Source organism: Heptranchias perlo, chromosome 18 (assembly GCF_035084215.1).
Source record: "Heptranchias perlo isolate sHepPer1 chromosome 18, sHepPer1.hap1, whole genome shotgun sequence".
NCBI lineage: Eukaryota > Metazoa > Chordata > Chondrichthyes > Hexanchiformes > Hexanchidae > Heptranchias > Heptranchias perlo.
In genome coordinates this window covers 56,030,087-56,055,485 of record NC_090342.1, presented here as the reverse complement: position 1 = coordinate 56,055,485, position 25,399 = coordinate 56,030,087, and the positions used below count along the sequence as shown (strand labels likewise).

Below are 25,399 nucleotides of genomic sequence, written 5' to 3'. Positions count from 1 at the left end.
TAAAGGCACTATATAAATTCAAGTTGTTATTATTATACTAAACTACTTCACATTGACTCCTAGCGTATATTATTCCAGTATACCAAACCCTTTCCCATTCACTCCCTGTGTGTATTATTCTATTGTAGAAGTCCTTTCCCATTCACTCCCAGTGTTATCTGTTTTTAATATAACGGGTCAGTTGCTGTCTTTTCTATGTTTCTACCTCTCAATCTCTGTTTTTTTTTTGTTTTTTGGGGTTTTTTTTGGTGATTTGTATATTCGGAGACCTTGCAGGTAACACCTGTCTGTCTGCACACTGATTGCCTTGGCAACGGGCAGTTGAAAAAACTGTCTGTAATCACCAAGCATTGTTCTGTGATTTATAAATGCGATTTCATTTCGAGGATTTCATTTCCAACAACGTTCACCTGAGGAAGGAGGAAGCCTCCGAAAGCTTGTGAATTTAAAATAAAATTGCTGGACTATAACTTGGTGTTGTAAAATTGTTTACAATTGTCAACCCCAGTCCATCACCGGCATCTCCACATCAGTGTATATGATGCCAGTACACTAAACCCCTTCGCATTCATTCGCAGTGTATATGATCCTAATATATTAAATTCCTATTGTCTTCCAATGTATACAATCCCAGTATACCAAACCCCTTCCTATTTACTCCCAATATATATGATCCCAATATACTAAACCCCTTCCCTAATGACTCCCAATTTATATGATCCCTGTATACTAGACACTTTCCCATTGACTCCCAATGTATATAATCCTAGGAAACTAAACCCTTTCCCATTGACTCCCAGTGTATATGATCCTAGTATACTAAACCCTTTCCCATTGACTCCCAGTGTATATGATCCTAGTATACTAAACCCTTTCCCATTGACTCCCAGTGTATATGATCCTAGTATACTAAACCCTTTCCCATTGACTCCCAGTGTATATGATCCTAGTATACTAAACCCTTTCCCATTGACTCCCAGTGTATATAATCCTAGTATACTAAACCCTTTCCCATTGACTCCCAGTGTATATGATCCTAGTATACTAAACCCTTTCCCATTGACTCCCAGTGTATATGATCCTAGTATACTAAACCCTTTCCCATTGACTCCCAGTGTATATGATCCTAGTATACTAAACCCTTTCCCATTGACTCCCAGTGTATATGATCCTAGTATACTAAACCCTTTCCCATTGACTCCCAGTGTATATAATCCTAGTATACTATACCCTTTCCCATTGACTCCCAATGTATATAATCCTAGTATACTAAACCCTTTCCCATTGACTCCCAGTGCAGATTCTGAGCTACACTCTCATGAATTGACTAAGGTAGATGGTTGTTCAGTTCAGAATTGTAACCGTTCCTCTGCTTGTTGTTCATCGAGCTGTGCCGTATTTAGGGTCACTGAATGAGTACTAAGTATTGGTTTGGTAAAAAGCGAGTCAGGTGGCTGTTCTGACCGGTCTTCTCGTGCTGTCCTAGTTTCTGATAAACGATGTGCGTGTAAATCAGGAGTGAACCGCAGCGAGTACTGACGGCCGTCAGAAGTGGCTCTGTCTCCTTGGTTACCATTAAAGGTCACCTCCTTTTCTGAACATCAGATGATGCCATTGGGTAGCATGACAGGAAGTGAGAGCGTGGCAAATACCTAGTATTGTGAGAAATTGGGTTAAGCTGCAATACGTGTGGTTAACCACTGCCCACAGCTCATGGGGTGGGGAGAGGAAGGACTTCAAACTTTATATCTGAGAGATAGCTCTATACTGTCGACTTCACAAGTGCAGAAGCTGATAATCAGAGGTGTGAGATCTATTTACCCACCCTGGGTAGGAGTGGTTCTAATATTAGACTAGCACCCCAGAGATGGTAAGTTTATAATCCCAACAATGGCAAGTTAATCAATTCAATCAATAAGTCTGGTGCCAGGAAAAACTGAGCCGGAAACCCACTGAATTGTGTTTAAAAACTCCAGGGAGTGAAATTGGTCGTTGCCAGTGATGTAAAACTGGCTCGTGGTCAATCGGCAGCTTGCCTGATTTTCTTTCCAATTGAAGTAAAACACTCGTGTAAAACGGGCGGCTGATTCACCACTACTGGGGCAGACCAATATCACCCCCTAAAAGAACACAAAGAAAGAAGTTGCATTTCTATAGCACCTGTCACGACCTCAGGACGTCCTAAAGCACTTTACAGCCACTACTGAAATGTAGTCACTGCTGTAACGCAGCATCCAATTTGTGTACAGCAAGATCCCACAAACAGCAATAAAATAAATGACCAGATAATCTGTTTTAGTGATGTTGGTTGAGGGATAAATATTGGTCAGGACACCGGGGAGAACTCCCCTGCTCTTCTTCGGATCTTTTATGCCCACCTGAGAGGGCAGATGGGGCCTCGGTTTAATGTCTCATCCGAAAGACGGCACCTCCGACAGTGCAGCACCCCCTCAGTACGTGCACTGGAGTGTCAGGTATCTGGAGTGGGACTTGAACCACAACTGTCTGACTCAGAGGCGAGAGTGCTACTAACTGAAGGGAAGCTCGCACCCCTACCCAGACTAGCCTACACGTGACTCCAGTCCCACACTATGGCCCTGATAATAACGGGGAGGCAGGGAGGGAGCGGGGAGGAGGTTTAGCAGCCTTAAAAGCTGGAAATACGGGTTTCCCGGAGGTCCTGCCGATTGAGGGGCTGGTTTACCAGTAAGCTTGGGGAGCTGGGGGGAAGCACTCCTGCCCCTCCTGGCCCACAAGCAGTGCTGGAAAGGCACTCACCCGTTCCATCACCATTTAAAATGAGGGGCCCGCCTCCAGAGAGCAGGTTCGTCGCCCATCCCCCAACCCGTCTCCATTAAAACTGAGAGAGGTGGGTTGGGGTCGGGTTTCTCATTTTTTTATTTTTAACCCCCCCCCACCCTCGCCGGCCCATTAAAATTACCCACCATGGGGACGTGATTTTGCCGATGGGAAGAGTGTGGGGGGGGGGAGGGGGAGGGAGATTTGCGGGTGCGAAACCTGGAAGGGAAGTAGGCTGACTCAGGCCGGGAGACAGTTTTATGGACACCGGTCACCGTTCAGCATCTCACCCAGGTGCCCATTATTCACTTGGGAGTCTGGACAGTATCAGCGGGCCAATCGACCACAATGGGCATCGCAACTTAGCCAAATACTGTCCTCCCCTGACAATCACAACCAACCAGGGTCTTTAGATAGAAATGAAGGCAGCTGATTTCCCCCCTCCCTAATCCAGAGACACTGAGGCCAACTCTAGCACTGCTAGTACCCCATTAACTAGGGTCATCTAACTCAGCACAGACCAGGGAATGAACCTGGGACTTTACTGATTTGTGCAGCTCAGCAACTCACTGGAAGGAGCCACACCTGCCCCTTCCCCACATGCCCCTTCCCCACCTGCCCCTTCCCCACCTGCCCCTTCCCCACCTGCCCATTCCCCACCTGCCCCTTCCACACCTGCCCGTTCCCCACCTGCCCCTACCCCACCTGCCCGTTCCCCACCTGCCCGTTCCCCACCTGCCCCTACCCCACCTGCCCGTTACGAACCTCCCCGTTCTGCACCTGCCCCTTCCCCACCTGCCCGTTCCCCACCTGCCCCTTCCACAACTGCCCCTTCCCCACCTGCCCCTTCCACACCTGCCAGTTCCACACCTGCCAGTTCCCCACCTGCCCCTTCCCCACCTGCCCGTTCCACACCTCCCCGTTCCCCACCTGCCCATTCCCCACCTGCCCGTTCCACACCTCCCCGTTCCCCACCTGCCCCTTCCCCACCTGCCCGTTCCACACCTCCCCGTTCCACACCTCCCCGTTCCACACCTGCCCCTTCCCCACCTGCCCCTTCCCCACCTGCCCCTTCCACACCTGCCCGTTCCCCACCTGCCCCTTCCACACCTCCCCGTTCCACACCTGCCCCTTCCACACCGGCCCCTTCCACACCTGCCCCTTCCACATCTGCCCCTTCCCCACCTGCCCCTTCCTCACATGCCCCTTCCACACCTGCCTGTTCCCCACCTGCCCGTTCCCCACCTGCCCGTTCCCAACCTGCCCCTTCCCCACCTGCCTGTTCCACACCTGCTCCTTCCCCACCTGCCCCTTCCCCACCTGCCCGTTCCGCACCTCCCCGTTCCGCACCTGCCCCTTCCCCACCTGCCCCTTCCACACCTGCCCCTTCCCCACCTGCCCCTTCCACACCTGCCCCTTCCACACCTGCCCCTTCCCCACCTGCCCTTTCCCCACCTGCCCGTTCCCCACCTGCCCCTTCCCCACCTGCCCCTTCCACACCTGCCCCTTCCCCACCTGCCCCTTCCCCACCTGCCCGTTCCCCACCTGCCCCTTCCCCACCTGCCCCTTCCCCACCTGCCCGTTCCCCACCTGCCCCTTCCCCACCTGCCCCTTCCCCACCTGCCCCTTCCCCACCTGCCCGTTCCCCACCTGCCCGTTCCCCACCTGCCCCTTCCCCACCTGCCCATTCTCCACCTGCCCCTTCCACACCTGCCCCTTCCCCACCTGCCCGTTCCCCACCTGCCCCTTCCCCACCTGCCCGTTCCCCATTTGCCCCTTCCCCACCTGCCCGTTCCCCACCTGCCCCTTCCCCACCTGCCCGTTCCCCACCTGCCCGTTCCCCAACTGCCCCTTCCACACCTGCCCCTTTCCCACCTGCCCGTTCCCCACTTGCCCCTTCCCCACCTGCCCGTTCCCCACCTGCCCCTTCCACACCTGCCCCTTCCCCACCTGCCCCTTCCCCACCTGCCCCTTCCCAACCTGCCCCTTCCCCACCTGCCCGTTCTCCACCTGCCCCTTCCCCACCTGCCCATTCCACACCTGCCCATTCCCCACCTGCCCCTTCCCCACCTGCCACTTCCCCACTTGCCCCTTCCCCACCTGCCCGTTCCCAACCTGCCCCTTCCCCACCTGCCCGTTCCCCACCTGCCCCTTCCCCACCTGCCCGTTCCCCACCTGCCCGTTCCCCAGCTGCTCCTTCCCCACCTGCCCCTTCCCCACCTGCCCGTTCCACACTTGCCCCTTCCACACCTGCCCCTTCCCCACTTGCCCCTTCCCCACCTGCCCGTTCCCCACCTGCCCGTTCCCAACCTGCCCCTTCCACACCTGCCCGTTCCCCACCTGCCCCTTCCCCACCTGCCCCTTCCACACCTGCCCGTTCCCCACCTGCCCGTTCCCCATCTGCCCGTTCCACACTTGCCCCTTCCCCACCTGCCACTTCCCCACCTGCCAGTTACGAACCTCCCCGTTCCGCACCTGCCCCTTCCCCACCTGCCCGTTCCCCACCTGCCCCTTCCACACCTGCCCCTTCCCCACCTGCCCCTTCCCCACCTGCCCCTTCCCCATCTGCCCGTTACGAACCTCCCCGTTCCGCACCTGCCCCTTCCCCACCTGCCCGTTCCCCACCTGCCCCTTCCCCACCTGCCCCTTCCCCACCTGCCCCTTCCCCACCTGCCCCTTCCCCACCTGCCCCTTCCACACCTGCCCGTTCCCCACCTGCCCGTTCCCCACCTCCCCGTTCCACACCTACCCGTTCCCCACCTGCCCCTTCCCAAACCTGCCCGTTCCACACCTCCCGGTTCCCCACCTGCCCGTTCCCCACCTGCCCGTTCCACACCTCCCCGTTCCCCACCTGCCCCTTCCCCACCTGCCCGTTCCACACCTCACCGTTCCCCACCTGCCACTTGCCCACTTGCCCCTTCCCCACCTGCCCGTTCCCAACCTGCCCCTTCCCCACCTGCCCGTTCCCCACCTGCCCGTTCCCCACCTGCCCGTTCCCCACCTGCCCGTTCCCCAGCTGCTCCTTCCCCACCTGCCCCTTCCGCACCTGCCCGTTCCCCACTTGCCCCTTCCACACCTGCCCCTTCCCCACTTGCCCCTTCCCCACCTGCCCGTTCCCCACCTGCCCGTTCCCAACCTGCCCCTTCCACACCTGCCCGTTCCCCACCTGCCCCTTCCCCACCTGCCCCTTCCACACCTGCCCGTTCCCCACCTGCCCCTTCCCCATCTGCCCGTTACGAACCTCCCCGTTCCGCACCTGCCCCTTCCCAACCTGCCCCTTCCCCACCTGCCCGTTCCCCACCTGCCCGTTCCCCACCTGCCCGTTCCCCACCTGCCCGTTCCCCAGCTGCTCCTTCCCCACCTGCCCCTTCCCCACCTGCCCGTTCCCCACTTGCCCCTTTCACACCTGCCCCTTCCCCACTTGCCCCTTCCCCACCTGCCCCTTCCCCACCTGCCCGTTCCCCACTTGCCCCTTCCACACCTGCCCGTTCCCCACCTGCCCCTTCCCAACCTGCCCCTTCCACACCTGCCCGTTCCCCACCTGCCCCTTCCCCACCTGCCCCTTCCCCACCTGCCCCTTCCCCACCTGCCCCTTCCACACCTGCCCGTTCCCCACCTGCCCGTTCCCCACCTCCCCGTTCCACACCTACCCGTTCCCCACCTGCCCCTTCCCAAACCTGCCCGTTCCACACCTGCCCGTTCCCCACCTGCCCGTTCCACACCTCCGCGTTCCCCACCTGCCCCTTCCCCACCTGCCCGTTCCACAACTCCCCGTTCCCCACCTGCCCCTTCCCCACTTGCCCGTTCCCCACCTCCCCGTTCCCCACCTGCTCGTTCCCCACCGGCCGCTTCCACACCTGCCCCTTCCACACCGGCTCCTTCCACACCTACCCCTTCCCCACCTGCTCCTTCCACAACTGCCCCTTCCCCACCTGCCCGTTCCCCTCCTGCCCCTTCCCCACCTGCCCGTTCCCCACCTGCCCCTTCCCCACCTGCCCGTTCCCCACCTGCCCGTTCCCCACCTGCCCCTTCCCCACCTGCCCCTTCCCCACCTGCCCGTTCCCCACCTGCCCCTTCCCCACCTGCCCGTTCCACACCTGCCCCTTCCCCACCTGCCCCTTGCCCACTTGCCCCTTCCCCACCTGCCCGTTCCCCACTTGCCCCTTCCCCACCTGCCCGTTCCCCACCTGCCCCTTCCCCACCTGCCCCTTCCACAGCTGCCCGTTCCCAACCTGCCCCTTCCCCACCTGCCCCTTCCCCACCTGCCCCTTCCCCACCTGCCCGTTCCGCACCTGCCCCTTCCCCACCTGCCCCTTCCACACCTGCCCCTTCCCCACCTGCCCCTTCCCCACCTGCCCCTTCCCCACCTGCCCCTTCCCCACCTGCCCGTTCCCCACCTGCCCCTTCCCCACCTGCCCCTTCCACACCTGCCCCTTCCCCACCTGCCCCTTCCCACCTGCCCCTTCCCCAACTGCCCGTTCCCCACTTGCCCCTTCCCCAACTGCCCGTTCCCAACCTGCCCCTTCCCCACCTGCCCCTTCCCCACCTGCCCCTTCCCCACCTGCCCCTTCCCCACCTGCCCCTTCCCCACCTGCCCGTTCCCCACTTGCCCCTTCCCCACCTGCCCCTTCCCCACCTGCCCGTTCCCAACCTGCCCCTTCCCCACCTGCCACTTCCCCACTTGCCCCTTCCCCACCTGCCCGTTCCCAACCTGCCCCTTCCCCACCTGCCCGTTCCCCACCTGCCCCTTCCCCACCTGCCCGTTCCCCACCTGCCCGTTCCCCACCTGCCCGTTCCCCAGCTGCTCCTTCCCCACCTGCCCCTTCCCCACCTGCCCGTTCCCCACCTGCCCCTTCCACACCTGCCCCTTCCCCACTTGCCCCTTCCCCACCTGCCCGTTCCCCACCTGCCCGTTCCCAACCTGCCCCTTCCACACCTGCCCGTTCCCCACCTGCCCCTTCCCCACCTGCCCCTTCCACACCTGCCCGTTCCCCACCTGCCCGTTCCCCATCTGCCCGTTCCACACTTGCCCCTTCCCCACCTGCCACTTCCCCACCTGCCAGTTACGAACCTCCCCGTTCCGCACCTGCCCCTTCCCCACCTGCCCGTTCCCCACCTGCCCCTTCCCCACCTGCCCCTTCCACACCTGCCCCTTCCCCACCTGCCCCTTCCCGACCTGCCCCTTCCCCATCTGCCCGTTACGAACCTCCCCGTTCCGCACCTGCCCCTTCCCCACCTGCCCGTTCCCCACCTGCCCGTTCCACACCTGCCCGTTCCCCACTTGCCCGTTCCCCACCTGCCCCTTCCCAAACCTGCCCGTTCCACACCTCCCGGTTCCCCACCTGCCCGTTCCCCACCTGCCCATTCCACACCTCCCCGTTCCCCACCTGCCCCTTCCCCACCTGCCCCTTCCCCACCTGCCCGTTCCCCACCTGCCCGTTCCCCACCTGCCCCTTCCCCACTTGCCCGTTCCCCACCTCCCCGTTCCCCACCTGCTCGTTCCCCACCGGCCGCTTCCACACCTGCCCCTTCCCCACCTGCCCCTTCCACAACTGCCCCTTCCCCACCTGCCCGTTCCCCACCTGCCCCTTCCCCACCTGCCCGTTCCCCACCTGCCCCTTCCCCACCTGCCCGTTCCCCACCTGCCCGTTCCCCACCTGCCCCTTCCGCACCTGCCCCTTCCCCACCTGCCCGTTCCCCACCTGCCCCTTCCCCACCTGCCCCTTCCCCACTTGCCCCTTCCCCACCTGCCCGTTCCCCACTTGCCCCTTCCCCACCTGCCCGTTCCCCACCTGCCCCTTCCCCACCTGCCCCTTCCACAGCTGCCCGTTCCGAACCTGCCCCTTCCCCACCTGCCCCTTCCACACCTGCTCCTTCCCCACCTGCCCCTTCCCCACCTGCCCGTTCCACACTTGCCCCTTCCCCACCTGCCACTTCCCCACCTGCCAGTTACGAACCTCCCCGTTCCGCACCTGCCCCTTCCCCACCTGCCCGTTCCCCACCTGCCCCTTCCCCACCTGCCCCTTCCACACCTGCCCCTTCCCCACCTGCCCCTTCCCCACCTGCCCCTTCCCCATCTGCCCGTTACGAACCTCCCCGTTCCGCACCTGCCCCTTCCCCACCTGCCCGTTCCCCACCTGCCCCTTCCCCACCTGCCCCTTCCCCACCTGCCCCTTCCACACCTGCCCGTTCCCCACCTGCCCGTTCCCCACCTCCCCGTTCCACACCTACCCGTTCCCCACCTGCCCCTTCCCAAACCTGCCCGTTCCACACCTCCCCGTTCCCCACCTGCCCCTTCCCCACCTGCCCGTTCCACACCTCCCCGTTCCCCACCTGCCCGTTCCCCACCTGCCCCTTCCCCACTTGCCCGTTCCCCACCTCCCCGTTCCCCACCTGCTCGTTCCCCACCGGCCGCTTCCCCACCTGCCCCTTCCCCACCTGCCCCTTCCACAGCTGCCCGTTCCCAACCTGCCCGTTCCCCACCTGCCCCTTCCGCACCTGCTCCTTCCCCACCTGCCCCTTCCCCACCTGCCCGTTCTGCACCTGCCCCTTCCCCACCTGCCCCTTCCCCACCTGCCCCTTCCCCACCTGCCCCTTCCCCACCTGCCCGTTCCCCACCTGCCCCTTCCCCACCTGCCCCTTCCCCACCTGCCCCTTCCCCACCTGCCCGTTCCCCACTTGCCCCTTCCCCAACTGCCCGTTCCCAACCTGCCCGTTCCCAACCTGCCCCTTCCACACCTGCCCGTTCCCCACCTGCCCGTTCCCCATCTGCCCGTTCCACACTTGCCCCTTCCCCACCTGCCACTTCCCCACCTGCCAGTTACGAACCTCCCCGTTCCGCACCTGCCCCTTCCCCACCTGCCCGTTCCCCACCTGCCCCTTCCCCACCTGCCCCTTCCACACCTGCCCCTTCCCCACCTGCCCCTTCCCGACCTGCCCCTTCCCCATCTGCCCGTTACGAACCTCCCCGTTCCGCACCTGCCCCTTTCCCACCTGCCCGTTCCCCACCTGCCCCTTCCACACCTGCCCGTTCCCCACTTGCCCGTTCCCCACCTGCCCCTTCCCAAACCTGCCCGTTCCACACCTCCCGGTTCCCCACCTGCCCGTTCCCCACCTGCCCATTCCACACCTCCCCGTTCCCCACCTGCCCCTTCCCCACCTGCCCCTTCCCCACCTGCCCGTTCCCCACCTGCCCGTTACCCACCTGCCCCTTCCCCACTTGCCCGTTCCCCACCTCCCCGTTCCCCACCTGCTCGTTCCCCACCGGCCGCTTCCACACCTGCCCCTTCCACACCGGCTCCTTCCACACCTGCCCCTTCCCCAACTGCCCCTTCCCCACCTGCCCGTTCCCCACCTGCCCCTTCCCCACCTGCCCGTTCCCCACCTGCCCCTTCCCCACCTGCCCGTTCCCCACCTGCCCGTTCCCCACCTGCCCCTTCCCCACCTGCCCCTTCCCCACCTGCCCCTTCCCCACCTGCCCCTTCCCCACTTGCCCCTTCCCCACCTGCCCGTTCCCCACTTGCCCCTTCCCCACCTGCCCGTTCCCCACCTGCCCCTTCCCCACCTGCCCCTTCCACAGCTGCCCGTTCCGAACCTGCCCCTTCCCCACCTGCCCCTTCCACACCTGCTCCTTCCCCACCTGCCCCTTCCCCACCTGCCCGTTCCACACTTGCCCCTTCCCCACCTGCCACTTCCCCACCTGCCAGTTACGAACCTCCCCGTTCCGCACCTGCCCCTTCCCCACCTGCCCGTTCCCCACCTGCCCCTTCCCCACCTGCCCCTTCCACACCTGCCCCTTCCCCACCTGCCCCTTCCCCACCTGCCCCTTCCCCACCTGCCCCTTCCCCATCTGCCCGTTACGAACCTCCCCGTTCCGCACCTGCCCCTTCCCCACCTGCCCGTTCCCCACCTGCCCCTTCCCCACCTGCCCCTTCCCCACCTGCCCCTTCCACACCTGCCCGTTCCCCACCTGCCCGTTCCCCACCTCCCCGTTCCACACCTACCCGTTCCCCACCTGCCCCTTCCCAAACCTGCCCGTTCCACACCTCCCCGTTCCCCACCTGCCCCTTCCCCACCTGCCCGTTCCACACCTCCCCGTTCCCCACCTGCCCGTTCCCCACCTGCCCCTTCCCCACTTGCCCGTTCCCCACCTCCCCGTTCCCCACCTGCTCGTTCCCCACCGGCCGCTTCCCCACCTGCCCCTTCCCCACCTGCCCCTTCCACAGCTGCCCGTTCCCAACCTGCCCGTTCCCCACCTGCCCCTTCCACACCTGCTCCTTCCCCACCTGCCCCTTCCCCACCTGCCCGTTCCGCACCTGCCCCTTCCCCACCTGCCCCTTCCCCACCTGCCCCTTCCCCACCTGCCCGTTCCCCACCTGCCCCTTCCCCACCTGCCCCTTCCCCACCTGCCCCTTCCCCACCTGCCCGTTCCCCACTTGCCCCTTCCCCAACTGCCCGTTCCCAACCTGCCCGTTCCCAACCTGCCCGTTCCCCACCTGCCCCTTCCCCACCTGCCCCTTCCCCACCTGCCCGTTCCCCACCTGCCCGTTCCCCACCTGCCCCTTCCCCACCTGCCCATTCTCCACCTGCCCCTTCGACACCTGCCCCTTCCCCACCTGCCCGTTCCCCACTTGCCCCTTCCCCACCTGCCCGTTCCCCACCTGCCCCTTCCCCACCTGCCCGTTCCCCACCTGCCCGTTCCCCACCTGCCCCTTCCACACCTGCCCCTTTCCCACCTGCCCGTTCCCCACTTGCCCCTTCCCCACCTCCCCGTTCCCCACCTGCCCCTTCAACACCTGCCCCTTCCACACCTGCCCCTTCCCCACCTGCCCCTTCCCCACCTGCCCGTTACCAACCTGCCCCTTCCCCACCTGCCCGTTCTCCACCTGCCCCTTCCCCACCTGCCCATTCCATACCTGCCCCTTCCCCACCAGCCACTTCCCCACCTGCCCCTTCCCCACCTGCCCGTTCCCCACCTGCCCCTTCCCCACCTGCCCCTTCCCCACCTGCCCATTCTCCACCTGCCCCTTCCACACCTGCCCCTTCCCCACCTGCCCGTTCCCCACCTGCCCCTTCCCCACCTGCCCGTTCCCCACTTGCCCGTTCCCCACCTGCCCCTTCCCCACCTGCCCGTTCCCCACCTGCCCGTTCCCCACCTGCCCCTTCCACACCTGCCCCTTTCCCAGCTGCCCGTTCCCCACTTGCCCCTTCCCCACCTGCCCGTTCCCCACTTGCCCCTTCCACACCTGCCCCTTCCCCACCTGCCCGTTCCCAACCTGCCCCTTCCCCACCTGCCCGTTCCCCACCTGCCCCTTCCCCACCTGCCCGTTCCCCAACTGCCCGTTCCACACCTGCCCGTTCCCCAGCTGCTCCTTCCCCACCTGCCCCTTCCCCACTTGCCCGTTCCCCACCTGCCCCTTCCACACCTGCCCCTTCCCCACTTGCCCCTTCCCCACCTGCCCGTTCCCCACCTGCCCGTTCCCAACCTGCCCCTTCCACACCTGCCCGTTCCCCACCTGCCCCTTCCCCACCTGCCCCTTCCACACCTGCCCGTTCCCCACCTGCCCGTTCCCCATCTGCCCGTTCCCCACCTGCCCGTTCCCCACCTGCCCCTTCCCCACCTGCCCCTTCCCCACCTGCCCGTTCCCCACCTGCCCCTTCCCCACCTGCCCGTTCCACACCTGCCCGTTCCCCACCTGCCCGTTCCCCACTTGCCCCTTCCCCACCTGCCCGTTCCCCACTTGCCCCTTCCCCACCTGCCCGTTCCCCACCTGCCCCTTCCCCACCTGCCCCTTCCACAGCTGCCCGTTCCGCACCTGCCCCTTCCCCACCTGCCCCTTCCCCATCTGCCCGTTACGAACCTCCCCGTTCCGCACCTGCCCGTTCCCCACCTGCCCGTTCCCCACCTGCCCCTTCCCCACCTGCCCCTTCCCCACCTGCCCCTTCCCCACCTGCCCCTTCCCCATCTGCCCGTTACGAACCTCCCCGTTCCGCACCTGCCCCTTCCCCACCTGCCCCTTCCCCACCTGCCCCTTCCCCACCTGCCCCTTCCCCACCTGCCCCTTCCACACCTGCCCGTTCCCCACCTGCCCGTTCCCCACCTCCCCGTTCCGCACCTGCCCCTTCCCCACCTGCCCCTTCCCCACCTGCCCCTTCCCCACCTGCCCCTTCCACACCTGCCCGTTCCCCACCTACCCGTTCCCCACCTGCCCCTTCCCAAACCTGCCCGTTCCACACCTCCCGGTTCCCCACCTGCCCGTTCCCCACCTGCCCGTTCCACACCTCCCCGTTCCCCACCTGCCCCTTCCCCACCTGCCCGTTCCACACCTCCCCGTTCCCCACCTGCCCGTTCCCCACCTGCCCCTTCCCCACTTGCCCGTTCCCCACCTCCCCGTTCCACACCTGCCCCTTCCACACCGGCTCCTTCCACACCTGCCCCTTCCCCACCTGCCCCTTCCCCACCTGCCCGTTCCCCACCTGCCCCTTCCCCACCTGCCCGTTCCCCACCTGCCCCTTCCCCACCTGCCCGTTCCACACCTGCCCCTTCCCCACCTGCCCCTTCCCCACTTGCCCCTTCCCCACCTGCCCGTTCCCCACTTGCCCCTTCCCCACCTGCCCCTTCCCCACCTGCCCCTTCCACAGCTGCCCGTTCCCAACCTGCTCCTTCCCCACCTGCCCCTTCCCCACCTGCCCGTTCCGCACCTGCCCCTTCCCCACCTGCCACTTCCGCACCTGCCCCTTCCCCACCTGCCCCTTCCCCACCTGCCCGTTCCCCACCTGCCCGTTCCCCACCTGCCCCTTCCCCACCTGCCCCTTCCACACCTGCCCCTTCCCCACCTGCCCCTTCCCCAACTGCCCGTTCCCCACTTGCCCCTTCCCCAACTGCCCTTTCCCCAACTGCCCGTTCCCAACCTGCCCGTTCCCCACCTGCCCCTTCCCCACCTGCCCCTTCCCCACCTGCCCGTTCCCCACCTGCCCCTTCCCCACCTGCCCGTTCCCCACTTGCCCCTTCCCCACCTGCCCGTTCCCCACCTGCCCCTTCCCCACCTGCCCGTTCCCCACCTGCCCGTTCCCCACCTGCCCCTTCCACACCTGCCCCTTTCCCACCTGCCCGTTCCCCACTTGCCCCTTCCCCACCTCCCCGTTCCCCACCTGCCCCTTCCACACCTGCCCCTTCCCCACCTGCCCCTTCCCCACCTGCCACTTCCCCACTTGCCCCTTCCCCACCTGCCCGTTCCCAACCTGCCCCTTCCCCACCTGCCCGTTCCCCACCTGCCCCTTCCCCACCTGCCCGTTCCCCACCTGCCCGTTCCCCACCTGCCCCTTCCCCACCTGCCCCTTCCCCACTTGCCCCTTCCCCACCTGCCCGTTCCCCACCTGCCCGTTCCCAACCTGCCCCTTCCACACCTGCCCGTTCCCCACCTGCCCCTTCCCCACCTGCCCCTTCCCCACCTGCCCCTTCCCCACTTGCCCCTTCCCCACCTGCCCGTTCCCCACCTGCCCGTTCCCAACCTGCCCCTTCCACACCTGCCCGTTCCCCACCTGCCCCTTCCCCACCTGCCCCTTCCACACCTGCCCGTTCCCCATCTGCCCGTTCCACACTTGCCCCTTCCCCACCTGCCACTTCCCCACCTGCCCGTTACGAACCTCCCCGTTCCCCACCTGCCCGTTCCCCACCTGCCCGTTCCCCACCTGCCCCTTCCTCACCTGCCCCTTCCACACCTGCCCCTTCCACACCTGCCCCTTCCCCACCTGCCCCTTCCCCACCTGCCCCTTCCCCATCTGCCCGTTACGAACCTCCCCGTTCCGCACCTGCCCCTTCCCCACCTGCCCGTTCCCCACCTGCTCCTTCCCCACCTGCCCCTTCCCCACCTGCCCCTTCCACACCTGCCCGTTCCCCACCTGCCCGTTCCCCACCTCCCCGTTCCACACCTACCCGTTCCCCACCTGCCCCTTCCCAAACCTGCCCGTTCCACACCTCCCGGTTCCCCACCTGCCCGTTCCCCACCTGCCCGTTCCACACCTCCCCGTTCCCCACCTGCCCCTTCCCCACCTGCCCGTTCCACACCTCCCCGTTCCCCACCTGCCCGTTCCCTACCTGCCCCTTCCCCACTTGCCCGTTCCCCACCTCCCCGTTCCCCACCTGCCCGTTCCCTACCTGCCCCTTCCCCACTTGCCCGTTCCCCACCTCCCCGTTCCCCACCTGCCCGTTCCCCACCGGCCGCTTCCACACCTGCACCTTCCCCACCTGCCCCTTCCACAACTGCCCCTTCCCCACCTGCCCGTTCCCCATCTGCCCCTTCCCCACCTGCCCGTTCCCCACCTGCCCCTTCCCCACCTGCCCGTTCCCCACCTGCCCGTTCCCCACCTGCCCCTTCCCCACCTGCCCCTTCCCCACCTGCCCGTTCCCCACCTGCCCCTTCCCCACCTGCCCGTTCCACACCTGCCCGTTCCCCACCTGCCCGTTCTCCACTTGCCCCTTCCCCACCTGCCCGTTCCCCACTTGCCCCTTCCCCACCTGCCTGTTCCCCACCTGCCCCTTCCCCACCTGCCCCTTCCACAGCTGCCCGTTCCGCACCTGCCCCTTCCCCACCTGCCCCTTCCCCACTTGCCCCTTTCCCACCTGCCCGTTCCCCACTTGCCCCTTCCCCACCTGCCCGTTCCCCACCTGCCCCTTCCACACCTGCTCCTTCCCCACCTGCCCCTTCCCCACCTGCCCGTTCCGCACCTGCCCCTTCCCCACCTGCCCCTTCCACACCTGCCCCTTCACCACCTGCCCCTTCCCCACCTGCCCCTTCCCCACCTGCCTCTTCCCCACCTGCCCGTTCCCCACCTGCCCCTTCCACACCTGCCCCTTCCCCACCTGCCCCTTCCCCACCTGCCCCTTCCCCAACTGCCCATTCCCCACTTGCCCCTTCCCCAACTGCCCGTTCCCAACCTGCCCGTTCTCCACCTGCCCCTTCCACACCTGCCCCTTCCCCACCTGCCCCTTCCCCACCTGCCCGTTCCCCACCTGCCCGTTCCCAACCTGCCCCTTCCCCACCTGCCCGTTCTCCACATGCCCCTTCCCCACCTGCCCATTCCACACCTGCCCCTTCCCCACCTGCCCCTTCCCCACCTGCCCGTTCCACACCTGCCCCTTCCCCAACTGCCCCTTTCCCACCTGCCCGTTCCCCACCTGCCCGTTCCCCACCTGCCTGTTCCACACCTGCCCCTTCCCCACCTGCCCCTTCCCCACTTGCCCCTTCCCCACCTGCCCGTTCCCCACCTGCCCCTTCCACACCTGCCCCTTCCACAGCTGCCCGTTCCCAACCTGCCCCTTCCCCACCTGCCCCTTCCACACCTGCTCCTTCCCCACCTGCCCCTTCCCCACCTCCCCGTTCCGCACCTGCCCCTTCCCCAACTGCCCCTTTCCCACCTGCCCGTTCCCCACCTGCCCGTTCCACACCTGCCCCTTCCCCACCTGCCCCTTCCCCACCTGCCCGTTCTCCACCTGCCCCTTCCACACCTGCCCCTTCCCCACCTGCCCCTTCCCCACCTGCCCGTTCCCCACCTGCCCGTTCCCAACCTGCCCCTTCCCCACCTGCCCGTTCTCTACCTGCCCCTTCCCCACCTGCCCATTCCACACCTGCCCCTTCCCCACCTGCCCCTTCCCCACTTGCCCCTTCCCCACCTGCCCGTTCTCCACCTGCCCCTTCCCCACCTGCCCATTCCACACCTGCCCCTTCCCCACCTGCCCCTTCCCCACTTTCCCCTTCCCCACCTGCCCGTTCCCCACCTGCCCCTTCCCCACCTGCCCGTTCCCCACCTGCCCCTTCCCCACCTGCCCCTTCCCCACCTGCCCCTTCCCCACTTGCCCCTTCCCCACCTGCCCGTTCTCCACCTGCCCCTTCCCCACCTGCCCGTTCCCACCTGCCCGTTCCCCACCTGCCCGTTCCCAACCTGCCCCTTCCACACCTGCCCCTTCCCCACCTGCCCCTTCCACACCTGCCCCTTCCCCACCTGCCCGTTCCCCACCTGCCCCTTCCCCACCTGCCCGTTCCCCACCTGGCCCTTCCCCACATGCCCCTTCCCCACCTGCCCCTTCCACACCTGCCCCTTCCCCACCTGCCCGTTCCCCACCTGCCCCTTCCCCACCTGCCCGTTCCCCACCTGCTCGTTCCCCACCTGCCCCTTCCACACCTGCCCCTTCCCCACCTGCCCGTTCCCCACCTGCCCCTTCCCCACCTGCCCGTTCCACACCTGCCCCTTCCCCACCTGCCCCTTCCCCACCTGCCCGTTCCACACCTGCCCCTTCCCCACCTGCCCCTTCCCCACTTGCCCCTTCCCCACCTGCCCGTTCCCCACTTGCCCCTTCCCCACCTGCCCCTTCCACACCTGCCCGTTCCCAACCTGCCCCTTCCCCACCTGCCCCTTCCACACCTGCTCCTTCCCCACCTGCCCCTTCCCCACTTGCCCCTTCCCCACCTGCCCGTTCCCCACTTGCCCCTTCCCCACCTGCCCCTTCCACACCTGCCCCTTCCACACCTGCCCCTTCCCCACCTACCCCTTCCCCACCTGCCCGTTCCCCACCTGCCCCTTCCCCACCTGCCCCTTCCCCACCTGCCCGTTCCCCACCTGCCCCTTCCCCACCTGCCCCTTCCCCACCTGCCCGTTCCCAACCTGCCCCTTCCCCACCTGCCCCTTCCACACCTGCCCCTTCCACACCTGCCCCTTCCCCACCTACCCCTTCCCCACCTGCCCGTTCCCCACCTGCCCCTTCCCCACCTGCCCCTTCCCCACCTGCCCCTTCTACACCTGCCCCTTCCCCACCTGCCCCTTCCCCACCTGCCCGTTCCCCACTTGCCCCTTCCCCACCTGCCCCTTCCACACCTGCCCCTTCCCCACCTGCCCCTTCCACACCTGCTCCTTCCCCACCTGCCCCTTCCCCACCTGCCCCTTCCCCACCTGCCCGTTCCGCACCTCCCCGTTCCGCACCTGCCCCTTCCCCACCTGCCCCTTCCACACCTGCCCCTTCCCCACCTGCCCCTTCCCCACTTGCCCCTTCCCCACCTGCCCCTTCCACACCTGCTACTTCCCCACCTGCCCCTTCCCCACCTGCCCCTTCCCCACCTGCCCGTTCCGCACCTCCCCGTTCCGCACCTGCCCCTTCCCCACCTGCCCCTTCCACACCTGCCCCTTCCACACCTGCCCCTTCCCCACCTGCCCCTTCCAAACCTGCCCGTTCCACACCTGCCCCTAACCCACCTTCCCGTTCCCCACCTGCCCGTTCCCCACCTGCCCGTTCCCAACCTGCCCCTTCCCCACCTGCCCCTTCCACACCTGCCCCTTCCCCAACTGCTCCTTCCCGACCTGCCCCTTCCCCACCTGCCCGTTCCCCACTTGCCCCTTCCCCACCTGCCCGTTCCCAACCTGCCCATTCTCCACCTGCCCCTTCCACAGCTGCCCCTTCCCCACCTGCCCCTTCCCCACCTGCCCATTCCACACCTGCCCCTTCCCCACCTGCCCCTTCCCCAACTGCCCCTTCCCCACTTTCCCCTTCCCCACCTGCCCGTTCCCCACCTGCCCCTTCCCCACCTGCCCGTTCTCCACCTGCCCCTTCCACAGCTGCCCCTTCCCCACCTGCCCCTTCCCCACCTGCCCATTCCACACCTGCCCCTTCCCCACCTGCCCCTTCCCCACCTGCCCCTTCCCCACTTTCCCCTTCCCCACCTGCCCGTTCCCCACCTGCCCCTTCCCCACCTGCCCATTCCACACCTGCCCCTTCCCCACCTGCCCCTTCCCCACTTTCCCCTTCCCCACCTGCCCGTTCCCCACCTGCCCGTTCCCAACCTGCCCCTTCCCCACCTGCCCCTTCCCCACCTGCCCGTTCCCCACCTGCCCCTTCCCGACCTGCCCGTTCCCCACCTGCCCCTTCCCCACCTGCCCCTTCCCCACCTGCTCGTTCACCACCTGCCCCTTCCACACCTGCCCCTTCCCCACCTGCCCCTTCCACACCTGCCCCTTCCCCACCTGCCCCTTCCCCACCTGCCCCTTCCCCACTTTCCCCTTCCCCACCTGCCCGTTCCCCACCTGCCCCTTCCCCACCTGCTCGTTCACCACCTGCCCCTTCCACACCTGCCCCTTCCCCACCTGCCCCTTCCCCACCTGCCCGTTCCACACCTGCCCCTTCCCCACCTGCCCCTTCCCCACTTGCCCCTTCCCCACCTGCCCGTTCCCCACTTGCCCCTTCCCCACCTGCCCATTCCCCACATGCCCCTTCCACACCTTCCCCTTCCCCACCTGCCCCTTCCCCACCTGCCCGTTCCGCAACTCCCCGTTCCGCACCTGCCCCTTCCCCACCTGCCCCTTCCACACCTGCCCCTTCCCCACCTGCCCCTTCCCCACCTGCCCATTCCCCTCCTGCCCCTTCTCCACCTGCCCCTTCCCCACCTGCCCCTTCCACACCTGCCCCTTCCCCAACTGCCCCTTCCCCACCTGCCCGTTCCCCACTTGCCCCTTCCCCACCTGCCCGTTCCCAACCTGCCCCTTCCCCACCTGCCCGTTCTCCACCTGCCCCTTCCCCACCTGCCCCTTCCCCACCTGCCCCTTCCCCACCTGCCTCTTCCCCACCTGCCCCTTCCGCACCTCCCCGTTCCGCACCTGCCCCTTCCCCACCTGCCCCTTCCACACCTGCCCCTTCCCCACCTGCCCGTTCCCCACCTGCCCCTTCCACACCTGCCCCTTCCCCACCTGCCCCTTCCCCACCTGCCCCTTCCCCACTTGCCCCTTCCCCACCTGCCCGTTCTCCACCTGCCCGTTCCCCACTTGCCCCTTCCCCACCTGCCCGTTCCCAACCTGCCCCTTCCCCAACTGCCCGTTCTCCACCTGCCCCTTCCCCACCTGCCCCTTCCCCACCTGCCCCTTCCCCACCTGCCCGTTCCCCACCTGCCCCTTCCCCACCTGCCCCTTCCACACCTGCCAGTTCCCCACCTGCCCCTTCCCCACCTGCCCCTTCCCCACCCGCCCGTTCCCCACCTGCCCCTTCCCCACCTGCCCCTTCCACACCTGCCCCTTCCCCACCTGCTTCTTCCCCACCTGCCCCTTCCCCACCTGCCCGTTCCCCACTTGCCCCTTCCCCACCTGCCCCTTCCACACCTGCCCCTTCCCACCTGCCCCTTCCCCACCTGCCCGTTCCCCACCTGCCCCTTCCCCACCTGCCCGTTCCCAACCTGCCCGTTCTCCACCTGCCCCTTCCACACCTGCCCCTTCCCCACCTGCCCCTTCCCCACCTGCCCGTTCTCCACCTGCCCCTTCCCCACCTGCCCATTCCACACCTGCCCCTTCCCCACCTGCCCCTTCCCCACTTTCCCCTTCCCCACCTGCCCGTTCCCCACCTGCCCCTTCCCCACCTGCCCGTTCTCCATCTGCCCCTTCCCCACCTGCCCGTTCCCACCTGCACGTTCCCCACCTGCCCTTTCCCAACCTGCCCCTTCCACACCTGCCCCTTCCCCACCTGCCCCTTCCACACCTGCCCCTTCCCCACCTGCCCGTTCCCCACCTGCCCCTTCCCCACCTGCCCCTTCCCCACCTGCCCGTTCCCCACCTGCCCCTTCCCCACCTGCCCCTTCCCCACCTGCTCGTTCCCCACCTGCCCCTTCCACACCTGCCCCTTCCCCACCTGCCCGTTCCCCACCTGCCCCTTCCCCACCTGCCCGTTCCACACCTGCCCCTTCCCCACCTGCCCCTTCCCCACCTGCCCGTTCCACACCTGCCCTTTCCCACCTGCCCCTTCCCCACCTGCCCGTTCCGCACCTCCCCGTTCCGCACCTGCCCCTTCCCCACCTGCCCCTTCCACACCTGCCCCTTCCCCACCTGCCCGTTCCCCACCTGCCCCTTCCCCACCTGCCCCTTCCCCACCTGCCCCTTCCACACCTGCCCCTTCCCCACCTGCCCCTTCCCCACCTGCCTGTTCCCCACTTGCCCCTTCCCCACCTGCCCGTTCCCAACCTGCCCCTTCCCCACCTGCCCGTTCTCCACCTGCCCCTTCCCCACCTGCCCCTTCCCCACCTGCCCATTCCCCACTTGCCCCTTCCCCACCTGCCCGTTCCCCACCTGCCCCTTCCACACCTGCTCCTTCCCCACCTGCCCCTTCCCCACCTGCCCCTTCCCCACCTGCCCGTTCCGCACCTCCCCGTTCCGCACCTGCCCCTTCCCCACCTGCCCCTTGCACACCTGCCCCTTCCACACCTGCCCCTTGCCCACCTGCCCGTTCCCCACCTGCCCGTTCCCCACCTCCCCGTTCCGCACCTGCCCCTTTCCCACCTGCCCCTTCCACACCTGCCCCTTCCACACCTGCCCCTTCCCCACCTGCCCGTTCCCCACCTGCCCGTTCCCCACCTGCCCGTTCCTAACCTGCCCCTTCCCCACCTGCCCCTTCCACACCTGCCCCTTCCCCAACTGCCCGTTCCCCACTTGCCCCTTCCCCACCTGCCCGTTCCCAACCTGCCCGTTCTCCACCTGCCCCTTCCACACCTGCCCCTTCCCCACCTGCCCGTTCTCCACCTGCCCCTTCCCCACCTGCCCATTGCACACCTGCCCCTTCCCCACCTGCCCCTTCCCCACTTGCCCCTTCCCCACCTGCCCCTTCCCCACTTGCCCCTTCCCCACCTGCCCGTTCTCCACCTGCCCCTTCCCCACCTGCCCATTCCACACCTGCCCCTTCCCCACCTGCCCCTTCCCCACTTTCCCCTTCCCCACCTGCCCGTTCCCCACCTGCCCCTTCCCCACCTGCCCGTTCTCCACCTGCCCCTTCCCCACCTGCCCCTTCCCACCTGCCCGTTCCCCACCTGCCCGTTCCCAACCTGCCCCTTCCACACCTGCCCCTTCCCCACCTGCCCCTTCCACACCTGCCCCTTCCCCACCTGCCCGTTCCCCACCTGCCCCTTCCCCACCTGCCCGTTCCCCACCTGCCCCTTCCCCACCTGCCCCTTCCCCACCTGCTCGTTCCCCACCTGCCCCTTCCACACCTGCCCCTTCCCCACCTGCCCGTTCCCCACCTGCCCCTTCCCCACCTGCCCCTTCCCCACTTGCCCCTTCACCACCTGCCCGTTCCCCACTTGCCCCTTCCCCACCTGCCCGTTCCCCACCTGCCCCTTCCACACCTGCCCGTTCCCAACCTGCCCCTTCCCCACCTGCCCCTTCCACACCTGCCCCTTCCCCACCTGCCCCTTCCCCACCTGCCCGTTCCCCACCTGCCCCTTCCCCACCTGCCCGTTCCCAACCTGCCCCTTCCCCACCTGCCCGTTCTCCACCTGCCCCTTCCCCATTTGCCCCTTCCCCACCTGCCCCTTCCCCACTTGCCCCTTCCCCACCTGCCCCTTCCACACCTGCTCCTTCCACACCTGCCCCTTCCCCACCTGCCCCTTCCCCACCTGCCCGTTCCGCACCTCCCCGTTCCGCACCTGCCCATTCCCCACCTGCCCCTTCCACACCTGCCCCTTCCCCACCTGCCCGTTCCCCACCTGCCCCTTCCCCACCTGCCCCTTCCACACCTGCCCCTTCCCCACCTGCCCCTTCCCCACCTGCCCCTTCCCCACCTGCCCCTTCCCCACCTGCCCCTTCCCCACCTGCCCGTTCCCCACCTGCCCCTTCCCCACCTGCCCCTTCCCCACCTGCCCCTTCCCCACTTGCCCCTTCCCCACCTGCCCCTTCCCCACCTGCCCGTTCTCCACCTGCCCATTCCCCACCTGCCCATTCCACACCTGCCCCTTCCCCACCTGCCCCTTCCCCACTTTCCCTCCCCCACCTGCCCCTTCCCCACCTGCCCCTTCCCCACCTGCCCGTTCCCAACCTGCCCCTTCCACACCTGCCCCTTCCCCACCTGCCCGTTCCCCACCTGCCCCTTCCCCACCTGCCCCTTCCACACCTGCCCCTTCCACACCTGCCCCTTCCCCACCTGCCCCTTCCACACCTGCCCCTTCCCCACCTGCCCCTTCCCCACTTGCCCCTTCCCCACCTGCCCGTTGGGAGGTGGGAACAATTGGAGACACAATCAGGCTTCTGAGCATCACATTGACAGGTTTTCACACCATTTAAACCCACTGTTTAATAAAAGAGACTGACGGCTCCCTCACAGTCTGTGCTGACAGTGCGCCATTAATCTCCATCACACTGTCACCTGAACACAGGCTTTACATTTCACATAAATTACATAGGATTACATTGGTCGAGGGGTCATCTAAAGGGGCAGATATCCACGGGGGAGGGGTTATCTAAAGGGGCAGATATCCACGGGGGAGGGTCATCTCAAGGGGCAGATATCCATGGGGGAGGGGTCATCTAAAGGGGCAGATATCCACGGGGGAGGGGTCATCTAAAGGGGCAGATATCCACGGGGGAGGGGTTATCTAAAGGGGCAGATATCCACGGGGGAGGGGTCATCTAAAGGGGCAGATATCCACGGGGGAGGAGTCATCTAAAGGGGCAGATATCCATGGGGGAGGGGTCATCTAAAGGGGCAGATATCCATGGGGGAGGGGTCATCTAAAGGGGCAGATATCCATGGGGAAGGGGTCATCTAAAGGGGCAGATATCCATGGGGGAAGGGTCATCTAAAGTGGCAGATATCCATGGGGGAGGGGTCATCTAAAGGGGCAGATATCCACGGGGGAGGGGTCATCTAAAGGGGCAGATATCCACGGGGGAGGGGTCATCTAAAGGGGCAGATATCCACGGGGGAGGGGTCATCTAAAGGGGCAGATATCCACGGGGGAGGAGTCATCTAAAGGGGCAGATATCCATGGGGGAGGGGTCATCTAAAGGGGCAGATATCCATGGGGGAGGGGTCATCTAAAGGGGCAGATATCCATGGGGAAGGGGTCATCTAAAGGGGCAGATATCCATGGGGGAAGGGTCATCTAAAGTGGCAGATATCCATGGGGGAGGGGTCATCTAAAGGGGCAGATAACCACGGGGGAGGGGTCATCTAAAGGGGCAGATATCCACGGGGGAGAGGTCATCTAAAGGGGCAGATATCCACGGGGGAGGGGTCATCTAAAGGGGCAGATATCCACGGGGGAGGAGTCATCTAAAGGGGCAGCTATCCATGGGGGAGGGGTCATCTAAAGGGGCAGATATCCATGGGGGAGGGGTCATCTAAAGGGGCAGATATCCATGGGGAAGGGGTCATCTAAAGGGGCAGATATCCATGGGGGAAGGGTCATCTAAAGTGGCAGATATCCATGGGGGAGGGGTCATCTAAAGGGGCAGATAACCATGGGGGAGGGGTCATCTAAAGGTGCAGATAACCATGGGGGAGGGGTCATCTAAAGGGGCAGATATCCATGGGGGAGGGGTCATCGAAAGGGGCAGATAACCATGGGGGAGGGATCATCTAAAGGGGCAGATATCCATGGGGGAGGGGTCATCTAAAGGGGCAGATATCCATGGGGGCGGGGGTCATCTAAATGGGCAGATATCCATGGAGGTGGGGTCATCTAAATGGGCAGATATCCATGGGGGCGGGGTCATCTAAATGGGCAGATATCCATGGGGGTGGGGTCATCTAAATGGGCAGATATCCATGGGGGCGGGGTCATCTGAAGGGGCAGATCACACTACACCAGAGAATAAAAGTGAATGATCAGAGTAAAATAAAACTTGTTTTTCAACAATCCAAGGCCACCGTTTGCCTCAATCAGTTGCCTGGTTCTGGTACTTTCTCCCCTGATTGCGCCATAACTTCAGCACAAACAACACTGGGGCTTATTTTAAATATAACCCTGCTGTACTTGGGATGGGGGAGGGGAGAACTGTCCAAAACAGCTGCTTCTAACAAAACATCTGTGTAACGAGATGGTTTGGACTTGAGTAAGAGTCTGGTTATCTCCAGATAAATGTGTGTGGATGACACTGAAGGCACATTTAGCCCCCATGTTTGCCCCACACGATCTTGTCAGATTGATAAATCAATCTCATGGTCTGATGTTAAAAGCTCCCAGAGTCAGGTGGCCATATCGCCTGCTTCTGAATCCCACTGTCAAGTTTCATGGTCACCCAGTAATATTTAACAAGTGATACATTAAAACAAAAGGCATCATGCCACGTATGAACACTGCCTTCCCCTTTCCATTTACACACAGGGTTTTGTGTTTTCAGATCCCTCCGTGGCCTCGTCCCTCCCTTTTTCTGTAATCTCCTCCAGTCCTACAACTCTCCGAGATCTCTGCGTTCCTCCAGTTCTGGCCCTTTGTGCATCTCCCACTCGCTTTCCCCCACCATTGCCGGCTGTGCCTTCATTTGCCCAGGCACAATACCCTCTCTAAACTTTTCCACCTCTCTACCTCTCTCTCCTGCTTTAAGACCCTCCTTAAAATCTACCTCTTTGACCAAGTTTTTGGTCACCTGTCCTAATATCTCATTCTTTGGCCCAGCGTCAATTTTTTCTGATAACGCTCCTGTGAAGCGCCTTGGGACGTTTTACTACTTTAAAGGCGCTATATAAATGCACATTGTTTAATGCCTTGCCTACTTGACAGATGTAGCAGACCCCTGCCCTTGGAACATCCTCCAACAAACCCTGACACCCCTTACAAAGCCCCCATCCCACCGTACCCCAGCC

At 64.9% G+C, this 25,399-nt stretch overlaps 3 protein-coding genes across 3 annotated transcripts in view; 2 read left to right on the top strand and 1 right to left on the bottom strand.

Moving 5' to 3' along the window:
• Positions 1-25,399, bottom strand: part of LOC137334880 (differentially expressed in FDCP 6 homolog) — a 100,800-nt gene that overhangs the window by 55,222 nt on the left and 20,179 nt on the right.
• Positions 4,047-5,018, top strand: LOC137335026 (uncharacterized; the record flags this gene model as incomplete). The annotated part of the gene is made up of 1 exon (XM_068000115.1): positions 4,047-5,018. A coding segment is annotated over one exon (972 nt), but the record flags the coding sequence as incomplete, so codon positions are not given.
• LOC137334904 (basic proline-rich protein-like) lies at positions 6,172-25,322 on the top strand (the record flags this gene model as incomplete). Its single annotated transcript, XM_067999990.1, has 12 exons — positions 6,172-6,392; positions 6,739-7,253; positions 7,310-7,422; positions 14,154-14,210; positions 17,907-18,017; positions 18,933-19,905; positions 20,019-20,202; positions 20,277-20,539; positions 20,632-20,958; positions 21,654-22,217; positions 22,320-22,498; positions 25,317-25,322. Coding segments are annotated over 12 exons (3,513 nt in total), but the record flags the coding sequence as incomplete, so codon positions are not given.